Source organism: Gorilla gorilla, chromosome 2 (genome assembly GCF_029281585.2).
Source record: "Gorilla gorilla gorilla isolate KB3781 chromosome 2, NHGRI_mGorGor1-v2.1_pri, whole genome shotgun sequence".
Lineage (NCBI taxonomy): Eukaryota > Metazoa > Chordata > Mammalia > Primates > Hominidae > Gorilla > Gorilla gorilla.
This window is the reverse complement of record NC_086017.1, coordinates 132,767,408-132,788,517: the sequence shown is the minus strand read 5'-3', so window position 1 is coordinate 132,788,517 and position 21,110 is coordinate 132,767,408. Positions and strand designations below refer to the sequence as shown.

At 39.7% G+C, this 21,110-nt stretch overlaps 1 protein-coding gene across 5 annotated transcripts in view; it reads right to left on the bottom strand.

Moving 5' to 3' along the window:
- SLC15A2 (solute carrier family 15 member 2) overlaps positions 1-21,110 on the bottom strand; it is a 77,726-nt gene that overhangs the window by 37,299 nt on the left and 19,317 nt on the right. For 4 of the 5 annotated variants that reach the window (XM_055383765.2, XM_063704100.1, XM_019024596.3 and 1 more), the window contains exons 4-19: positions 20,184-20,276; positions 18,729-18,828; positions 16,527-16,617; positions 16,151-16,228; positions 9,543-9,625; positions 8,987-9,073; positions 8,719-8,808; positions 8,582-8,626; positions 7,469-7,501; positions 6,820-6,908; positions 4,042-4,123; positions 3,326-3,460; positions 2,735-2,899; positions 2,533-2,579; positions 931-1,041; positions 146-242 (exon numbers count right to left, since the gene is read on the bottom strand). In XM_055383765.2, coding sequence (XP_055239740.1) covers positions 146-242; positions 931-1,041; positions 2,533-2,579; positions 2,735-2,899; positions 3,326-3,460; positions 4,042-4,123; positions 6,820-6,908; positions 7,469-7,501; positions 8,582-8,626; positions 8,719-8,808; positions 8,987-9,073; positions 9,543-9,625; positions 16,151-16,228; positions 16,527-16,617; positions 18,729-18,828; positions 20,184-20,276 — 1,426 coding nt within the window. The other variant, XM_019024597.3, reaches the window with a different exon arrangement.

The following is a 21,110-nucleotide window of genomic DNA, read 5'->3' as shown; positions in this document are numbered from 1 at the left end:
TGTCATCTTATGCTAGAAATAAATATACGTGTCTGCTTTGCCACAGAGTCTTCTCTTTTGTTTTCTGCCCCTGCCTAGAGGACCCCAGGAGATATATATATATATATATGGAGAGAGGCTAAAGAGGTGGCTGTGAGCTACTTACATTAGTAATAACAAACAGATATGCTGCACCAAAGTCTAGAAGACCCAAATTCAGAGAAAAGTTCTTATCTTCTGTTCTACAGTGCACTGCAGGGTATCTGGAACAGGATGAATTTAGGTTAGAATAAATATCAAGGCTTGGAAAAGCATTCCCATCTCCAGGTGAAAGTGATCTCATTTCTCTACTGATGGTGAGGAAAGCAGTGAAGCCACTAATTATCTTTGAAGAGAAGTGTTTCTTGGAGTAGGTTATTTTCATGCCAGACTTCTGTCCCTGATTTGAGCTCTTTATTGCTTGTCAGGTATTTTCTAAAATATTCAACCTAAATAAAGAAGTTACAAATCATATTCTTTTGTTAACTTAAGTACCATGTGAATTTTCCTCATGCAAATCTTATGACTTAGTAGAACAGGCTATAACAGTGAACCTGAGAAGATAAGCTCTAAGTAATGAAGTGCCAGTGTAAGGTACCAAAGTACCTTCTTTAGTAGAAATGGAAACCAATAATAAACTTTGAGAAACTCACAGAGACGGACTGTGTTAACTATACAGAGATGGGCTGTGTTAACTATATAGTGTGGTCTTCACGGCAATCGTGATCTCAACATATCTGTGCAGAAAAAAAGTGAGACTGAGGGAAGGAAGCAAGAGTTGGAAAAGATCAGTAGTGTGTCTATACTCAAAATTAGACCACATGCACCTAAGTTCCCCACCTATATACAAAGATAGCACTTAAAAAACAATTATTGACAAAAGTAAAATGTCCACAGGGGCAATGCACTTACTCTCCTCTTTGCACAGTTCTATAAGCAGACACACCATAGTCTTCACCAACATTGAGAGAGGTATCTGTATTCAGGGAGATGTTGACATCTTTATGCAAAGTGTTAACAAACCTGAGGGTAGAGATATTATTTACACATCAAACAAACAGGAACACCTGATAAAAGAGGGTAGGGGCCTTTTATGTTTTGGGTATAACTATATCCCCAGTGCCCAAGTGCCTAGGATAGTGGCTGGCACATAAAAGGTACCTAATGTATATTGTAAACTAGACGAATGAACCCACACGTAAAAAGTAATCCATAGTCTTAGCTGTCCCTAACTTTCTTTTTCTTGAACTTTTATCTGTCACATCCTCACCAGACCTCTAGCTAGACGGACACTATCATGATCATTCACGGAAATCTGAGATTCCTCACTAATCCAGCTTAGGTGCATCTAATTTATTTCCCTTACAATGGTGGAATCTATCAACTGAGACTTTACTAAGAAAAATAAGATAATTATGCATACATAAAGATATGATAGCATTTACATAAAACTGATATCTTATCCTCTTATAAATGAAGTCCAATGTGACCTATGCAAAACTCAGACTCCCAGCCCAGAGTAGGTTATTATAATTGTTTTGGAGTCTGCAGAAACTTTGGACCCTTCCAAGACCATCTTTCTATTTTTCTGAACCTGGCACCTACATTGTCCTCTCAGGATGGGTTTTGGTACATTTCTGTTTTGATAGCTTTTGATTTGGTCTCTGGCCCCAGGAATAAGAGGGACATTTCCCTCTAGAGTCCTGAATGTTGATTCCTAGACTTTAGATCATTCTACACTGACCTAGAAAATGCCCCTTCTGGGGGCCCATGGCTCTCTGACCTCACATTGTCTTATTTTGAGCTGTTTACTTTTTTTGAAGCATATTCAAAAGCAAGTTATTATGACTGTCCCATCCTTCAGTGAAATCCAGACTTTTCACTAAAAGTTCTCCACTAAAATGCTATTCTCAACAGCAACCACTTGACCTTGGTGGCCATAGACCTGTGTATCTGTCCATTTCATATCTAATACCAGCCACAGAGAACACATGTTCTCTTGGGTACTCCGTCTCTGTAATTGTCCCTCACCGTTTGACAAGACCCTTCAGCCTTATCTGGATTCAAAACTAAGTCTTTTGACTCCAAATGTGTGCTATACCATGATGCCTCTACAGGCTTATAATAAAAACTATACTTTAAAAGATATATATTCAACTATCAAAAATGAAGGGAGGATTATTTTCTCACTTCCAAATTTCTCTCTGGCGATCACAGAGAGAAAAGTACTCAGTTATTTTCCTGAGAGCAAGATAAATAGATAAAATTCAGCAGAAAGGATTTATGCCCCAGAGTACAGGGGGCATACACAGATAGAGTCATCTTCGAATCCCACATGAGAAAAGAAGCCTATCTGCCTCTCACTGTCCTAGAAAATGCCTTTTGACACCAGTGCCCCTGGCATTCTACGAGAGGGAATTCCTGTTCAGAACAAGTAGAATGCAGCCCCAAAGATTAGAAGAGATCCAAGATTCAAGAAAACAGAGTGGCCTGGAATCTCATTGACATTCAAACCTCACGGTTGTCATCCCATTGGTTGTTTTGCTTTCTGTATCCTTTACCTACAACAGAGGAAAGTAAAAATCAGTAACAGCTGATGAAATAAGACCTATACTCAGAAAATTTGATCATCAGGCAGATCCTTGGTAAGATGTTGATGAGACAGTCATATTACTTTGAGATGACAACTTAAAACACAGGCAATTCCTCAAATTACCATCATGCTGGAGATACTGTTCCCATCTTCACGAATGACAAGACTGTACCAGTTCTTCTCCTGCACAGAATGCTCAGTGTAGAGAGACAAATTGTGATATTTCAGGTGGAAGTGAAAATCCTGGCTTTTTGTTTTCAGGTGCAGTTTGGAATAGTATGGTGTTTTCTGTAAAATGAAGAATATAAAATGAAGGTCACGTACACCTTCTACTCCATATTGGACATCACGATGTAGCATCTCAGGGTAGGTGACCTCATCAGACACTTTCAACCTAGTAATTCCTTTCTTTAACCTAGCCATTTTATTTCTTGGAATCTACCCTAAGAAATCATCAGAGGCATGCATAAATATTTATGAATAAGAATGTTCATTGTAGGATTATGTATAATAATAAAAACGGAATACCTATGTGGAAATGTCTAAATAAACTATAGTGTATCTATAGAATGGAATATTATATGCCCATTAAAATCATGTGCTCAAAGATTATCTAAAGACATGGGAAGATGCTTATGATACAATTAATGTTAAGGAAAAATCAAGATCAATATAGCATACAGAGTTTCTAATTCATTCAGGTACACACCTCACCTGAAAGGATTTGATGGACTCTATCAACAGAGAATTGTTTTCATTTCCCACCACTGTCACCTTCACCTCATCATCTGCCAGATTCAAGACTTGTAGGAAAACCTCCTGGGGACCTGACTGGGCTGGGGCCATTTCCTTAGAGCAAAGAACACATGTCAGAATCACCAACAAATAATCCTTCAGATACAATGGCAACACATATCTCAGTTTTCTCTGACAGCCTAGTCCACTAGCCAAGTAGACATAGTTTTCTCCCTCTGAAAAATATTTGGCTTAGAAAACTCTAAAGGCAGCTTGGAGAGGGAAACATCAGCTCATTGTAGCAAGTACCAATGCCAGCTTACAAACTCGATGCTTTTTGACTCAGCTGCGGCCTCATCCGTAATAGTGGCTATTCAATCTGCCAAAAGGTTTTTACTTGAGTATCTAGAAAGGCATCACATAAGCCTGTGTTCCCTAAGGAGAGGGCTCTCTTGGATATTAGTGTTTGAGAATTCCCTGAAAATACATTCTGAGTCACTCAGGTGGGAGGTGGGCCTCATTTTGCATTGCTGTTTTACCCCTGTATCTACTTATTTATCACAAATACTTATGATGCACCTCTTATAAAACAGGTACTGTGCTAGGTCCCAGGGAATCATGATTGAACAAGTCAAAAGAGCAAATAAGAAAGATATGATCCTGCCCTCATAGAGCTTAAGAATTACTGAACTCACATTTATTTTTATCTCTACAGCTGCCGCAACTGCAAATGCCAGGCACGCTAGGATCATACCAACAGCCATTTTCCTAAGTGATCTGTGGTGGAAAGGAGAAACAATTATATCTAAACTTTAGACTCTAAAGGATGAAATCCAAACTCTGTAGCCTATTATTAAAGACTGCATTAGACTGTTCTTGCATTGCTATAAAGAAATACCTGAGACTGGGTAATTTATAAAGAAAAGAAGTTTAATTGGCTTATGGTTCTCTAGCTTTACAGGAAGCACAGTGCTGGCATCTTCCCAGCTTCTGGTGAAGCCTCGAGGAGCTTTCAATCATGGGAGAAGCCAAAGGTGGAATAGGCATGTCACATGGTGAAAGCAGAAGCAACCGAGGAGGTGGGAGGTGCCACACACTTTTAAATGACCAGATCTTGTGAGAACTCATTCACTATCATGAAGATAGCACCACAGAATGGTGCTAAACCCTTCATGAGTATTCACTCCCATGATCCAGTCATGTCCCACCAGGCCCCACCTTTATCACTGGGAATTACATTTCAACATGAGATTTTGGCAGGGACAAATATTCAAACCATATCATTCCATCTCTAGCCCCCCAAAAATCTCATGTCCTTCTCACATTGCAAAATACAATTATATCTTCCCAATAGTTCCTCAAATTTTAACTCATTCCAGCACAAACTCAATCAAAAGTTCCAAGTCCAAAGTCTCATTTGAAATAAGGCAAGTCCCTTCTACCCATGAGCCTATAAAATCAAAACAACTTATTGACTCCCCAAATAAAATGGGGGTATAGATACTGGGTAAACATTCCCATTCTAAAAGGGAGAAACTGGCCAAAACAAATGGGCTACAGGCCCCAGGCAAGTCTGAAACACAGCAGGGCAGTTATTAAATCTTAAAGTTCCAGAATAATCTCCTTTGACTCCATGTCCCACATTCACGGCACACCAATACAAGGGGTGGGCTCCCAAGGACTTGGATAGCTCCACCCTTGTGGCTTTGCAGAGTTCAGCCCCTGTGGCTGCTCTCACAGGTTGTTGAGTGCCTGTGGTTTTCCAGGCCCAGGGTGCAAGCTGCCAGTGGGTCTATCATTCTGGGGTCTGGAGGATGGTGGCCCCCTTCTCACAGCTCCACTAGGCAGTGTCCTTGTGGGGACTCTGTGTGGGAGCTCCAACCCCACATTTTACCTCCACACTGCCCTAGTAGAGGTACTCTCTGGGGGCTCCACCGCTGCAGCCGGTTTCTGCATGAACACCCACACTTTCTCATACAGCCTCTGAAATCTAGGTGAAGGGTGCCAAGCATTCTTCATTCTTGCACTCTGTATGCCTGCAGGCTTAACACCATGTAGAAGCCACCAAGGTTTATGGCTTGTACCCTCTGGGGAAACAGGCATGTCACATGGTGAAAGCAGGAGCAAGTGAAGGGTAGGGAGATACTACATGCTTTTAAATGGTCAGATCCCACTAGAACTCACTATCATAAGGACAGCACCAACGGGATAGCACTAAACCATTCATGAGGAATTCATCCCCATGATCCGACTACCTCCCACCAGACCCCACCTCCAACATCCAACATTGGGGATTACATTTCAACATGAGATTTGAGTGGGTACAAATATTCAAACTGCATCAAAGACTTTTCCTGATTTGATCCCAATTACTTTCCTTTTTTAAATCCATGTTTCCATGACCAATTACTTTTCAAGGGATTTCCTAGAACTCCCCTTCATACATTCTTCTTTCTTCTTGTTCTTGAGTCACATTGAACTGCTCTTCTCTGTGATACACCACATTTACCCACCTCCATCTTTGCTTATGATGGTTTTTCTATTCGCTATGTCATAACACCAAAAATAATGGCAATACAATCAGGTTTATTGAACAAATACCATATGCCAAGTGCTGTACATGCTTTACCTCACATTCCTCTGCAGAAATCTGTTGGCTTTGGCAGGGGAGGGACTTTTTCTTTTCTACATCTCCTTGGCACTTGATCTTCCCTTCTTAGGACACTTATTTTACCTGTGTAGTAGTTGTATTACATATATATATATATATATATATGTATACTCTAGCCCCTTTACTAAGTAATAAACTGTTTGAGGGAAATGTTTTTATTTTTTTTTTGCTTGATTTATATTTTCTTGACACTTGGTCCTAAACTTCCCAACATCTGCTCAATGAACAAATGACAAAGGGCCATTTTCATCTGGTAAAGTGGTCATCAAAATGAAATTGCTATTAAATCAAGAATGAAAGAAGGCTTGAAACTTTCTTTTGCCAAACTCTAAAAAAGACTAATCCTTCTATTTAGAAACAATTTCAGGCAGTAATTGGGAATAATTCAGCCCCCAGTCCTACTAGGTTCCCCATTTGTTTTATAGGGACAACAGGAGATTTAAAGGGATTAGTAGTCATCAAAGGCCTTGAGTTTCTTTGAAGAGACAACATTCAAGAACAAAGAAGAAAGTTGGTTTAGGAGCTAAATTTCACATATTTTTGGTTTAGCATGAAACCTAGACCTGCCCCTCCACCATTACACAGTTAAGTCCACAGTAATGGCTTTGACTCTCATTAATTATATCTAATTCCCATTTTTCAGGGTCAATAGGCACTTAGTCTAACATGGAAAAATAGAAGCAGATAGATGATAAACTAAAACCAATCCTCACTAAGAAAAATACTGACATTGAATCTTTATCAAACTGGGCAAAGACTGAGTCAATTTAGAGTAATCCATACAGACATAGTGAACACTTACGAGAAGTTAATTCCACACTTGGAGACCAGACGATAAATGACAAAGTCAAACAACGGGATGAAGATAAGAACCAGAAGGGGATTTAGAACCTGTAACACCATGATAAAAAGGATTAGCTACAAATATTCTCCTATCATGAGTGTGAGCACTGCACTCATTTGCTTGTTTACACTCTGTCTCACATCTACACACACTTTTGTCATTGTAAGTACAGAATGACTCCACATTCCTCAGTCCATTTAACCCAAGACCCTATTTCCCTTGCATAGCATTTTAGCTTTCAAATATCCCAAGGGACAAGTTTCACTCTGAGCCTGTCTTTCTGCCAGCCTTATTGTGAGCTCTTTCGTCTCATGACTTCATTGCTCACAAAATAAGCCTTACAATTTCTTTTACAAGATTTTCATTATACTATCTTGACTTGGAAAAAAATCCAATGCCTATACTTAACCTGTGGCAAGTTAAGTACTTAACAGGGGATGTGAAGGAGAAGGGTGGGGCTTAAAGAGAATGTTTTCATGTCGAAGCTTGGCCCTTGTCAGTGTACAAGGAGAAAAGCATCAAATTATGGTTGTTAATCGTAATACTGCAGGTGGAGGCATAGATAAGGAAACAAATAAGTCCCCATGGCTATAGAAGAGTCACATACCTGCATCTGGTCCGGCTGAAGCACAAAAAACCCCTGAAACATTTTAACAAATTAATTTAGATGATGTCTGAAGAAAAGAAAAAAAATGTTGGCCTAGATCAATAATTTTGCTAGTTAGCAAGTGAGAAACATATGAGAGAAAATTCATTAGGTCTTTGGTTCAGGGCCACTATTTTGCTGTTAAGATTATTTGGGGGATGGGAACAGACTTGGGAAAGCTTCTGGCTATGTTTGCCAGGCAGATGGGCCTAAGGGAGAAATTATTTTCTATGTATTATGCTTTCCTTAACTTGAAAGAGAATAGAGTCAGTGCATTTTTATTGATCTCAGCAACTGCAGTTCTAGGTTGTAATATTATGAAGGGCAAGACATCATGGTTAGGGTGAAGACTCTCCCTGACACATAGTGTTTCCGAAGTTGTTCTCCAGAGGGTCAACAAGAAGACCACCATGGTAAATAAGAGACAGCCAGAGGAAGGGAAAAGGTAAAATTATATTTTGCAGGCTCCAAATAGACTGACTAATAAGACCCTGGTATCATTCTACTCTGTCTTTTCAAAAACTGAGAAGATAGAAAAATAATACACTAATCTAGGAAAAGAACAATTGAGAGCAGAGATGGTACCTTATTTGAGTGGGCTAAAGAATGCAGTTTGGAAAAAGAGAAAGTAATATGTATAACCTCATTCTTTCCATATCCATACATACAAAATATTCCATTTCCCACAGGTCCCCTGCTGTGATCCTTGTTGAAGAGATAGACCAATTGTGTAGTAGTGCCACTCAAACCTGTCCCTGCTGTACTCTGGGATAGGCTTAGACAGAAGAAAATCACTATCCCAGGTTATGCATCACTTCATTTGCTAGCCTCTCAATACTTCCTCGTATACATTGAAACTTTCTCATCCTTATGTTCCTGATTTCTAAAGAGAAGATTCTGGTTTTTATTTCTAAACTAGCTTTCTTTATCTTTGCCTACATGGTACCTTCAGGCTAAAAGCACTTCTCTGAAGATCTTGTTAGTTTTCAGGCAAAATCACAAAGAAATTAATTTTTCCCCAATATGGATGATGAAGAAAATAATAGACTTCTCTGGAAAATCTCTTCTACTCACCAAATTCCTATTCATCCTGATGGCTTGCAAAGTCCATCGTGAACCCTAGGGCAAACAGATCCTGTTATGAGAAATCCCTTTCCTGTGTGAGGGAAGTGGCTGTAAGGAGCGGTAATGTCCAAAAGAACTATTCTTACCTGCTGATCCAAAAGAGCCCAGAACATGGGCAATGGGATATAAAGGAATAGTACCCTGGTCAGTGCCTTTACATCCATAATGAGCTGCTTCTGCGAAAAGGAGGAAGAATGGGCAGAAATGCTAGAAGTTCTGTACATGGCTTTCTTGCTTAAAGTAGAAGTGTCCAAAAAACAGTAGAGAGGAGGTTGAATGCAGTAGGATAGAATCATTTTGAACATTAGGAAAGACTCTATCAAGCCATAAGATGTTTCTGCATTTCCAACTTACTGGATATTTCTCAGCTGCCCAGTCTAGCCAGTGCTGTCGCTTTGGAATGTCTCCAGAACGGTTCTTGAAACGATTGGAAATAGCAAACTAGGGCAGAGCATAGACATCATGGGAGAGACAAAGAGAAAAACATCCTCTGCCTTTTCCAACTTATTATACCTTCCTTCAAACACCATACTTTTAGTGACTTATTCCAACTCTTTGACCTAATCAGGCATTGAATTTCAGAATATTTCTGATATAATTTTATCTATCACTTTAAGAAAGAACTTGCCATTCAAAACAAAAAATAACAAAAAAAGAAAAATGTTATCTGTCTATATATAATTACATTTCAGAAGATTTTTGCTAACTTAAAAAGATGATTACTTTTTTTAACTTAATGGTTAAGTAGAGGCATAAGAAGAAGACTGGTTAATCTTAGCTTGTTAAAAAACATGAAAATAGAACAGAGGTCATTGAGAAAAATGTATGCCCACGTTTGAAGGCCCATATTCTCAGCATAGCATCTCTTTCTTTTGATTGAAAAAGGCAAGAAAACAATTTATGGACTTACCCAGATACATTTGAAAACTTGAGCCACTATGTTTCCTTCAGGGGGTGGTTTATTGTATATTTTGCTTCCCATTGCAAACACAACTGCAGTTGACACACAAACAAGGTTCTTAGCTTCTCATTTATTAGGTTGGTGCAAAGGTTATTGCAGTTTTGCCATTACTTTCAATGGCAAAAACCGCAATAACTTTTGCACAAACCTAAATAGCACATTCAGTATATCAGTGCTAAGGACAGACTGCTGAACTGTGGGAGTGGCTGGCAAATCTCATAAAGAGGGAACTGACTTACATTTCCTGACTTTTGGAGTTATCAAAATTGCAGGAGCCAAGAGAAGACAAAATGGTATGTTGTTAAGAGAGATATCTATTGAGACTTTCATGTAATCACAGAAGTGGAAGTCATCTTTGACTTCTTACTCTTCTTTCTCCATCTCCATATCTGAAATGTTACCAAGTTTTATTGGTCCTCTTTCTTTAATGTATTGCCTATTTGCCCCCTCTTTCACTTTACTACTGCTACCACTCTTGTTCAGGACTTCACAACTTGTACTTTGGATTATTAAAATGGCCACCAACTAGTTTCTCATTCCCTAGTCTCTTCCTTCTTTAATCTGATGCCAAATGTTTCTTTCCAGGATCTATTAATACTTACCTGACCCAAACTCCTGGCATGAAAGACCTTCCCAAATTCATTGTTATCCTAATGGTTATTGTTATCCCTACCATCTATTTGAAGGTTTATCACATGTAACTTGTTAAGCATTTTACATACATTAACTGATTTAGCTTGACAAAATATGTACCACTATCTCTATTTTATACATGAAGGAATATTAAGGAAATTAAGCACCTTGTACAAGGTTACACTGCTAGAAGATACCAGAACTGGACTTTTGACCTGAGGCTTGACTGACTCAAAAATCTATGTATTTAATCCTTATAATGCATCTCACTCACTAATTCTTACACCACATACTGTACTAGACACTACTGGTAACACAGGTGAAAAAAACAAGGTCCCTGTCCTCAAAGGAGTTCACCTCAACCTGCCGTTTCCCACTTTATATTTCATCAATCTTTTTGAGATACCCTATGCTGTAAACACTATTCATCATTTATACAAACACTTCTGTTCTATACTATTTCTGTTCTTGAGCTCATTCTGTTTCTTTCAGCCCATATCTCTGTCCTTTAACCACATATCCACAGCTAATTGTAAGGGAATTTCATTTCTTTAATTTTCCTTTTATTTTCCAAATTAACAATGAGCTGGTATTACCTTTGTAGTTATAAAATAGTGGTTTTTTCAATTTCATTCAATTAAAATCAGTAGAAAAACTCCATCTTGGTTCCCTCCCAGATGCACTTTCCTCCTTAACAGATCTCCCAGCTTCAGCGTGATGCCCCTCTAGTAGATCCTCTGCTAAAGATGATTTTCTCAGTGACCAGTAGCATTTTCCAGTATCCTTACACATCAGAATGCACAAATCACTTTACTTTTCTCTCCCATCACTTTTTAATATCTCCATTCGTCTCATTCAGATTCACTCTACTTTTTCTCATTCATCCTCTCAATTTCCCCAAAGCTTCTCCAAATAGCATCCTTTATCTATAATACCCTTCTCATGGTTGATAGAAAAAATAGTTCAGTGGAGGAATGCTAATCCTGAGAGTCAAGTGGGCAGATAAAAAAGTACCTAGACGGCTGGGCGCGGTGGCTCACACCCGTAAACTTAGCAGTTTGGAAGGCTAAGGCGGATGGATTACAAGGTCGAGAGATCGAGCTGACCAACCTGGCCAACATGGTGAAACCCCGTCTCTGCTAAAAATACAAAAATTAGCTGGGCGTGGTGGCGCGCACCTGTAGTCCCAGCTACTTAGGCGCTAAGGCAGGAAAATCACTTGAACCTCGGAGGCGGAGGTTGCAGTGAGCTGAGATTGCGCCACCACACTCCAGCCTGCTGACGCAGTGAGACTCTGTCTCCAAAAAAATAAAAAATAAAAAACAAAAAAAGAGATACCTAGACAAGAGGAAAATTTTGGGTAGGGAATAAACTACTCCTGAAACTAAGAATGATCCTAGAAAGAGGCTGGACACCACAGGAATGCTGGTTGCAATAGTGACAGTGGAGTGATAATAGGAAGACTTATGTAATCAACTAAAGTCATACTTACATGTCAAAGACACTTAACTAAAGAAGATGAGTATAAACCTTGAATTTCTCTACTATCTACTCCTTCTAGTAGATGATGTTGCCTCTTAATTCACAAAGAAAATGGAAACCTTCAAATGGAAACTCCTTCAACTCCCTGCCACCAGATCTATTAATTCTTGTATCCACACTCATCCTGTCCTCCCTCCAGGTAGGTGAAGGTGATATTCCTCCTCCTATCCGCAGCTAATTTGCTCATATGTGTTTTCATACTGATTATACTGTCTTTATCTTGTATCTTCAACCTCTTTCTCCACTGGATTATTCCTAATAATATTCACACATGCTCAATATCCTCTCTTGAATCCATGTCACCTTCCAACTATAAATACTATTTCACTTTCTTACTGATAGTGACAAGAGACAGATAAATTCCTAGGCAGACACGGACGGGTCCCAGTGAAACCCGACCTTCAAGCCAAAGGCAGTTTAAAGCCTGAAAACCGAGTTGCCGGTTCCTGATAGAGTCCATGACCTGAGTGAGAACTTCTATCTCCGTCTTATCCTCTCTCTCCATTGGTTCCTTTTGGATGATGCCTTTTAACCAATCAAGTGGTACTTTTTCCAAACCCACCCATGGACCAATCAGCAGGTACTCCCCCATTCAAAACCCATAAAAAAACCCACACTAAGCCTCACAGACGGCTACCTACTTCGGGTCCCCTCTAGGACCTCAGAGCTTTCCTTCTGCCACTCAATAAAATTCTTCTCTGCTTTACTCACTCTCTGGTGTCCACACACCCCATTCCTCTTCGTCATGGGACAAGAACCCGGAACTTGCTGAGCTGTGGGTGGTGGGAATGAAAGGGCTGTGACACCCCTGGGCAGCTCGCCAAGCTATGGGCAGCGGGAATAAAAGAGACGTAACACGCTCCCGCTCGCTAGACTACAGGAGAGAGTTGTAACATGCTACTGCTCGTTGAACTACAGGAGTGAACAGCTGTAACATTTCTGGGGGCTCAGACCTCGGGACTCCCTGAGCAGGAGCTATAACACCTCTTAGGGCTCTGCAATTGCTAGCATCTCCGAGTTTTTGGGTGCCACCGTGTTCCCCTTGTCTAGATGCCGCACCCAACACAGAAGCTGCTCGCTACATGCCCAGTCCAGTCGCAGGCTGAGCGAGCCCAGTGGGCCAGAGCAAGGCCCAGACAGAGGCGGTAGTGGCCACAGAGATTTCTGGCTGACAAAGCAGCACTGAAGGAATCCTGTAACATTTACTTCTCAGTCTCCTCCAATCAGTCTTCAGCCTCCACCATTTACCATAACTGATCTAATCGTATCGGTGACCTCCTTGTTGTTGTATTTAATAGACATCTGTCACCCTTATCTTAATCTCCCACTCAGGAACATTTATCACTCTGAATGAATCTCTTCTTGAAATCCTCTTGGTATCCAAGATAACGCTATTACCACTTTGGCCATTCCTTCTTAGTCTCATTTGTGGGCTTTTCCTCTTTGCCTGTCTTTTAAAGCCTGGCGTTTCTTGAAGTTTGAACCTATCCCCCCACCCCACTTTTTTTTTTAACCTTACTCTTCTAGCTTTTAGTTATCTATCTTCATTTCATGGTTTATTGCTACCCACATACTAATGACTCCAGATCTATATCTATAGTGCAAACATTTCTTCTAAGCTCTAATCCTGTATTTCCAAATAACTGTTTAGTAACTCCAATTAAATATTCCAAGAACATATAAAATGCAACATGTTCAAAACTAAATTTATCAACATTGCCCCAAACTGGCTTTTCCTCACTATCTCAGTTAATAACCCCACTACCTACCCAGTTGTTCAAGGTTCAGAACACTACATTAAACCTTGGCTTATCTTCTCCCTCACTTAACATATCTAACCATTCTAAGGTTTGTTAATTCAACCAGGGCCAGATTAGGGTAAACTGAGTGAAACACTCATCTCAAGCACTAAATTTAAGCAAGTATCAAAAAATTCGGTAATCAAAATAAATATTATCTTTGCCTCACTCCAACACAATCCTTTCTCTACATTATAGAAACATCATTGAAAAATTAAAATCTAGCAATTATTCCTCTGTTAAAATGTTTTTAGAGTTCCCCACTCTCCCTCACAATAAAGTTCTAATTTCTTATTGATTTAAAAGGGCCTTCATTATCTGGTTTCTGAGAGTTTCTCCTCTTTATCATTCTTTTTTATGCTTTAGGTAATCTGAATGCCTTTAAAACCTTTAAACATGTCATGCTATTTCTCAGCCTCTTGTCTTACAGCTACTGTGTCCTCTTTCTGCATCACTTATAATTTCTTTATTGATTAATTGCTGTTTGGCCCTTAGGTCTCACCTTAAATGTCATTCCTTTAGGCAAACTTTTTACAACCCCCAAAGTATTATTTATTTATTTATTATTTTATTCATTTATTTATTTTTGAGACAGGGGCTTGCTCTGTTGCCCAGGCTGAAGTGCAGTGGCTCAATCATGGCTCATCACAGCCTTGACCTTCTGGGCTCAAGCGATCCTCCCATCTCAGCCTCCCAAATAGTTGGGATCATAGGTATGCGTCATCATACTCGGCTAATTTTTAAATGTTTGTATAGATGGAGTCATGCTGTGTTGTCCAGGATGGTCTCAAACTCCTGAGCTCACGCAATCCTCCTGCCTCGGCCTCCCAAAGTGCTGGGATTACAGGTGTGAGCCACTATGCCTGGTCCCTCAAGGTCTTAATTAAACATTACTTCTATGCATTCCCATAGCTCTCTCTGTACTTTCCTAGATCACACTATATTGATCTGGGAAATACTGATCATACCATATTGTAAATTCCTTTTATTTGTTTGTCTTCCTTTCCCTACTGAACTATATAAGTTCTTTGGGAACATGAATGCTCTAGGTATCTAATTCACCAATGTGATCCCAATACCTAGCACATAATATGGCACACAATAGGTTCATTAAATGTTGGTTTAAAAAAATGAGTGAATGAAAAAATAAATTAATTGGCTGGGCGTGGTGGCTCACACCTGTAATCCTAGCACTTTGGGAGGCTGAGGCAGGCAGATCACAAGGTCAGGAGATCGAGACCATCCTGGCTAACACGGTGAAACCCCGTCTCTACTAAAAATACAAAAAATTAGCCAGGCATGGTGGTGGGCGCCTGTAGTCCCAGCTACTCGGGAGGCTGAGGCAGGAGATTGGCGTGAACCCGGGATGTGGAGCTTGCAGTGAGCCGAGATCATGCCACTGCACTCCAGCCTGGGCGACAGAGCGAGACTCCATCTCAAAAAAGGAAAAAAAAGAAAAAAGAAATTAATTACAGTAAAAGATCAGAGAATTGAGTTATTGATTAGCACCCAGAAAACTGAAGCTGCTGACTAATAATGACAGCTAGCACTTGTTTAACATTTCATAATTTATGAAACATTTCATTTATAGCATCTCTGTTTTATCTTCATAATTACTCTGTTATGTAAATATTATTATCATGCAAATATTTGGGAAAATATTTGGCTTTGAATGCAGAAGGAAGTAAAGAATATATTATCACAGCTCACCTATAATAAATTTCCTTGGCATTGGGAATTCTGAGTACTACTATCAGTGCCCTCCCATCAACTCCCTGGTAGAAAATACACTGAGCATTGAGTCTGTAAGCTGTTTTTCCTCTGTTGAGCTCTTTATGGGTTTGCACTGGATATCTTCCAAGGGGGTGTCACCCTGAGGCTCAGAGTGGAGAACAGGTTTCCAGGTCAATGATTAGAAATAATCATGCCCAAGTTTTCCCTTAGGCTATGTAAAACAAGGAACACCACATCCCTCTTCTCTTCCAGGACTGGGTTCTCAGGGATAAAGAGAATGCCACTTGATTTAAGTTGCATTAATTTTCACCTATTTATCCAACTCCTCTTATTCTCTTTACTCAAGGGCAGACTCTTTGGGGGCACTACAGAGCAGGGCAGAAATAGCTAAACCTAGAAGCTGTTTTAAAAGGCTTGGAGAATTTAAAATCTTTTCCAATTACCAGATAAATAAGTATCATATGAAGTAAACTAATTTGAAAGAGGATTATCTTCCTTGCTTCCCTATATATTGTAGTGTAGAGCAGTGGATCTCCACCTTGACTATACATTAGAATGACCCGAGATACTAAAAAAAAGCCCGAGTCCCTGACTGGCCCAGAGTTTGGACTTTTTAAGGCTCCCCAGAAAGCATCTTACTGGTTATGCAACCTTAGGCACTTTTTTCTTAAAGTTTCTGACTTCATTCAGAATTTACCTCCAAAATTGAGGGGAAACCCTTACAATAACAGTTACCCAATAGGCCTGGTGTGAGGATTGAATGAAACAGCTTGTGTAAAGTACCTACATGATGCTTTACATGTGTCAGGTATCAATGATTATTAGTTTCCTTTGCTTCACTGCACTTACCAAGTGCAATTACCATGAGCAGTCCTGGAACTCCAAAAGCCAATGCATAGCAGTCTTCTCCAAAACATTGCACATCTCCTAAAGAAAATGGGATGGGAGGAGGAAAGTAACTCTGAGTCTTGAATATTTGATGTTTTATTCTACAAGCTGAGGTTGTTGAATAAACCTTAGCTTGTAGAATAGACATAACCACCCTCTTTCCTCCCATCACCTAATCCATAGTTCTTCTTTTGGGCCAGACAAATCAATACTAAAATAAATTTTCACAGATTATCAAGCTCTTATAAAAGGAGATGATAGACAGGAGAAAGCCTTGAACAGCTTTTTGGCTGACCAGAGCAAAGCCTTATACAGGGCCCCTCAAAAAAATCCTAACCTCTCAGCATGGGTGTGATAAATGTAGAAATCAAGCTCCCTGCATTGATGGACAGGTAGAAGACTGAGAAGTATCTAGTCCGTTCCTCTGCCTGAAACAAACAGGATAAATCATCAGTGCAATGTGTCCCCTAGCTCCAGCCCCACTCCACGTTCAGATTCAGAGCTGAAGGTACACACAAAGAGAAAGATTCAGATATTGCCTCCACAATACCTGAATTTCATATTATTAATAGATATTTAAAAACATTGCTGGCTGACCCCAATCATTTACTCACCTTTCAAACTCCAGAGCAGCTTTAGCATTCTTTTCCTCCCTTTGCATAGGTTAAAAATAATCTTCCTGTCTTCAGTGCCACTACCGTGTCCTGTATATAGCTATTCTAATATTAATGTCTTTGCATTAAATGTCTGGGTTTTTTATTTCATGTGTGTGTTTGTGTTTGTTTGTTTGTTTGTTTGTTTTGAGATGGAGTCTCACTCTGCCACCCAGGCTGGAATGCAGTGGCGCAGTCTCAGCTTACTGCAAACTCCGCCTCCCGGGCTCAAGCCATTCTCCTGCCTCTGCCTCCCGTAAGTGTCTGTTTTTTCAGTATGTTGTGAGTTTCTTTAGAGCAGAAATTTTATCTTACTCATTTCTGTAATCGCCAATACCTAGCACAGCATCCGACATATATTAGGGACTCGATAAATGTTTATTGACTGTATTAACTAAGTGAATGCCTGATTTAGTTAAATAATAGATTTTGTGATAGGAGTGTGTGGTAGGAATAGTACCAGAACATAGGACAGTGGAGTCAACTGTTAATGAAGGAGGATAGTTCACCTAGTGCTTAACGGAGATTTGCCAGAGAGTCTAAAAAGAAATCATCTGGCTTAGAAGTGGCTAGTGGAAACCTGGAGGCAGATTTGTCTTACTAATTGAAATATCTTTGTGGAGCAGTTACCAAATGAAACAACTTTCAAATAAAGTTGCTGATGTTTCGTTCATTATACACCAACATGCTTCATTCTGACACCCCAGATCTCTCCCTGCCATATTAGAACAACGAGTCCTTCCCCATTTTCTATTTACAGTGTGTTTTGTTTCCTCTCCTGGTTTCAATTTAAACCTTATTCCACTTATCTAATTTGTATAGTTCATCATACACAGGATCCCACTTGCCAAAAGTTGGTTCTTTCTCCAAAGTCAGCAAGCAATTATGATCTATGGACTCTTTGACAGATAAAGAGTATAAAATAACCCAAATGGTCTGAAAGGTAAGAAAAACACTGGAAGACAGGACAGGATAGCAGAGGCAGAAGGAGATAATAGGCATTATGTCAGGGTTGAAGAGGGAAGAGGAGAGAGAGAGAGAGAGAGTGGCGGGAGGTGGGGGGGAGAGAGAGAAAGAGAGAAGGAGTGGGGGAGAAAAAGAAAAACTGGAAAAAAGATAAACAGTTATAGAAGAGGGAATGGATACATGAAGACAGACAAAACTGAAAACTGGAAGCAAAACTGAGGAAGCCAGAAATGTTGACAGATCTAGAAATAGACTATTTCCTTGCCTATTTGTCACTGCTTTCTCATAAATGCCCATTTATTTTTCACCACTGGTAATGGAAAGTATTTAGGAAGAGAGGGAATGATCAGTCAGGGAAATTCATCTATAGACATTCATTATGTTTCCTTGCAATTTGTCACTTTCCCATTTCATGGAATCTCAAAACAAGATGCTTAAATCATCTCTATACTACTCATCACCTCCCATTGCCAAAGTGCTTACCACATTTCTTTCTAAATACCTCAAGTTAGAGTAAACTTACTACTTCCAATTGTTTGAAGTTTTTCCACCCATCAAGCAAAACACTGGCTTCTTGGAGGCTTTCACTCGTTGGTCTCAGGTTTAATCACTGACATCCTTCCAGCATCTATAAGCAGCTATAGTATTCTCCTCAATTCTTGTCCAGGCTAACTATCCCTATTTCCTTCAATCTTTCCTCATAAGACATACCTTTTAGTTCATCTACCACCCTGGTCTCTTTCCTTTGAAACTGTTTCAGTTTTCCTCACTATTAATGGCCAGTATCCAGCATTGAATACAACTGTTCAGATAAGATCTGACCAGTACATTACTTCAATCTTGGCAAATGGCTACCTGCCAGATACCCCCATTAATGCTGGCTCTATATTCTTGAAAATACAAAATAACAGGATTCTTACATGTTTTTCTTCAAACTGGTCTCCACCAAAAGCTGCCACACAGGGTTTGATGCCTCCTGTCCCCAAAGCTATTAGACTCAGGCCGATCAATGATAGGACTCTGAAATGGAGAGGTGAGAATGCCAACCATGTTGATACTAAATGCACCTGTAGAGATGGACTACAGAGCTGCAGAGGGGAAAAAATGTGTACAAGGGCAAAGATCCCCTTCACATTTCTACTTCATGGGTACTTTCCATTTGCCTTTATTCCTAGGAGGTATTCATGGTCAATTACCCTATTTATGATCCTTCGGCCTCTGCAAGAAAGTATGCATTATGTGGGAAGATTTCATCCCTGGTAGCTCCATTTACCCCTTATGAGCATCCGATAGAAACAGATACTGAAGGAACTCCAAAGCTAACACACTGGTTCCCAATCTTGTTTTGGTCAAAGGAGTACTTCAATAGAAAGACCTTTTAAGGACCTGATCTCACATATTCTTACCAAAATTTTTTTAAAAATGTTCAAATTCATCATAATTAATAGCAACAGTGTCAAAAATTTTTGACGGGACACCAATAAGAAAGTAATATTTATTAAATATCAAGGCCAGGTGCAGAGGCTACGTCTATAATCCCAGCACTTTGGGAAGCTGAGGCAGGTGGATCACCTGAGGTCAGGAGTTCAAGACCAGCCTGGCCAACATGGTAAAACCCCATCTCTACGAAAAATACACAAATTAGCCGGGCGTGGTGGCAGCCGCCTGTAATCCCAGCGACTTGGGAGGCTGAGGTGGGAGAATCACTTGAACCCAGGAGGCAAAGGTTTCAGTGAGCCGAAATCACACCACTGCACTCCAGCCTGGGCAACAGAGCAAGACTCTGTCTAAAAACAAACAAACAAACAAACAAAATGTCTAACTCATAGGATAAATACATGTACACAGGCACACAGGCACATTATAATATGAATACATATAAACTGCTTTGTGAACAGCTGTAATCCTCTCTACTGACTGAATAGACAGACATCAGAATTTATCAAATGCCTCTGATCCCATAAACATCAATAGCAACTGAAATATATGGAACTACACATAAATGTAAATATTCAAAGCTTTGAGTATAACTTCTACAATTAATTATGAGGAAACATTATAGAGTTTTTTTTAACCCTGGTAAAGTATAGATGCATGGATGAATAAAAAGGTGAGGGAATATGTAGGGTATGAAGGTTTTGATTATTTTCAAGCATATGAAGAGGATACTAACTAGGCATTCTACAAGTCCCAAAAACAGATGAGCTCAGATAAAGTAGGAAAGAGTTCAACTGGTCATAAGACTGTTTTTCTTAACCAGTTTTGTAGTAAACTGTAGATTGAAAATAAAGAGACATCTCTGGTAAGAAAATAGAAAATAATTTGTAACAAATGTCTGAGAAAAGTAGTTTAGTTGATTCCATGATTTTACTCACGTGTGTACCACTTGTCCTCCCAGTATTGGTAAGGCACCCAAGGACTTGATCACATGGCCAAGCACATACACCAAGGAGAGATAGATGATTGTCCTGTTGAGAGAGCTAAATCAGTCAGTCTAAAACCAGAACTGAGAGATTTGAATAATACAGACTTAGGGTTCATACTGTTCTCAGTGTGGGGATAAATGGAGGAGGAGGAGGAGGAGGGAGGAGGAAAGAATTATCTGAGGAATCCAAATAGAGACAATAATGGTGAATGAAGTGAACAGACTAGGAAAAAGGAGTGGAATTCTTCACTCTTTAGTGTTAGAGGTAATAGACATTCCCTTCAAGTTCCCTTCCTATACCCACCTTCCCCTTTGCCTCTACCCGCTCACTCCACACACACACAGAGAAACCCTACTTTGTACAGACATGACAAGAACAAGGTGGATTTGTAGCAAAAGTGACAGTGCTTTAAATTGGGAGAACCAGTAGAAGAGGATATTTGGACCTTAGATGTTTTTCTCAAGGAATATCTTCTGCTGTAGAGAGCAAGAAGGGTCAAGGAAGAACTCCAAGTAAACAGGAATGGCTAATCCAAACGACTTCCTCAAAACTCAAGAAGCACTGGGAGGTAAAAAGCTCTCAGGTTCAGCCTGGGTAACTTGGACTCTTGGATTAATTGTAATCCTCACCACAGTTTCCTCAGGGACAAGTTAACAAGGGTAAGAAAGGAGCCAGGGACTTAGAATAGACTGTCCAGTGACAAAAATCATGCAGTTGGAAGGAACATCCTGTTGTATTGTTTTCTCAAAGAACTTGAACAGCAAAAAGAAAGTAGAAGAATAAGGAACTCCAGTAAGAACATATAGACAGATTCACACATTGAAATATGGCACACTACAACATATATCCCTTATGTGTACTACCACACCAGCATTC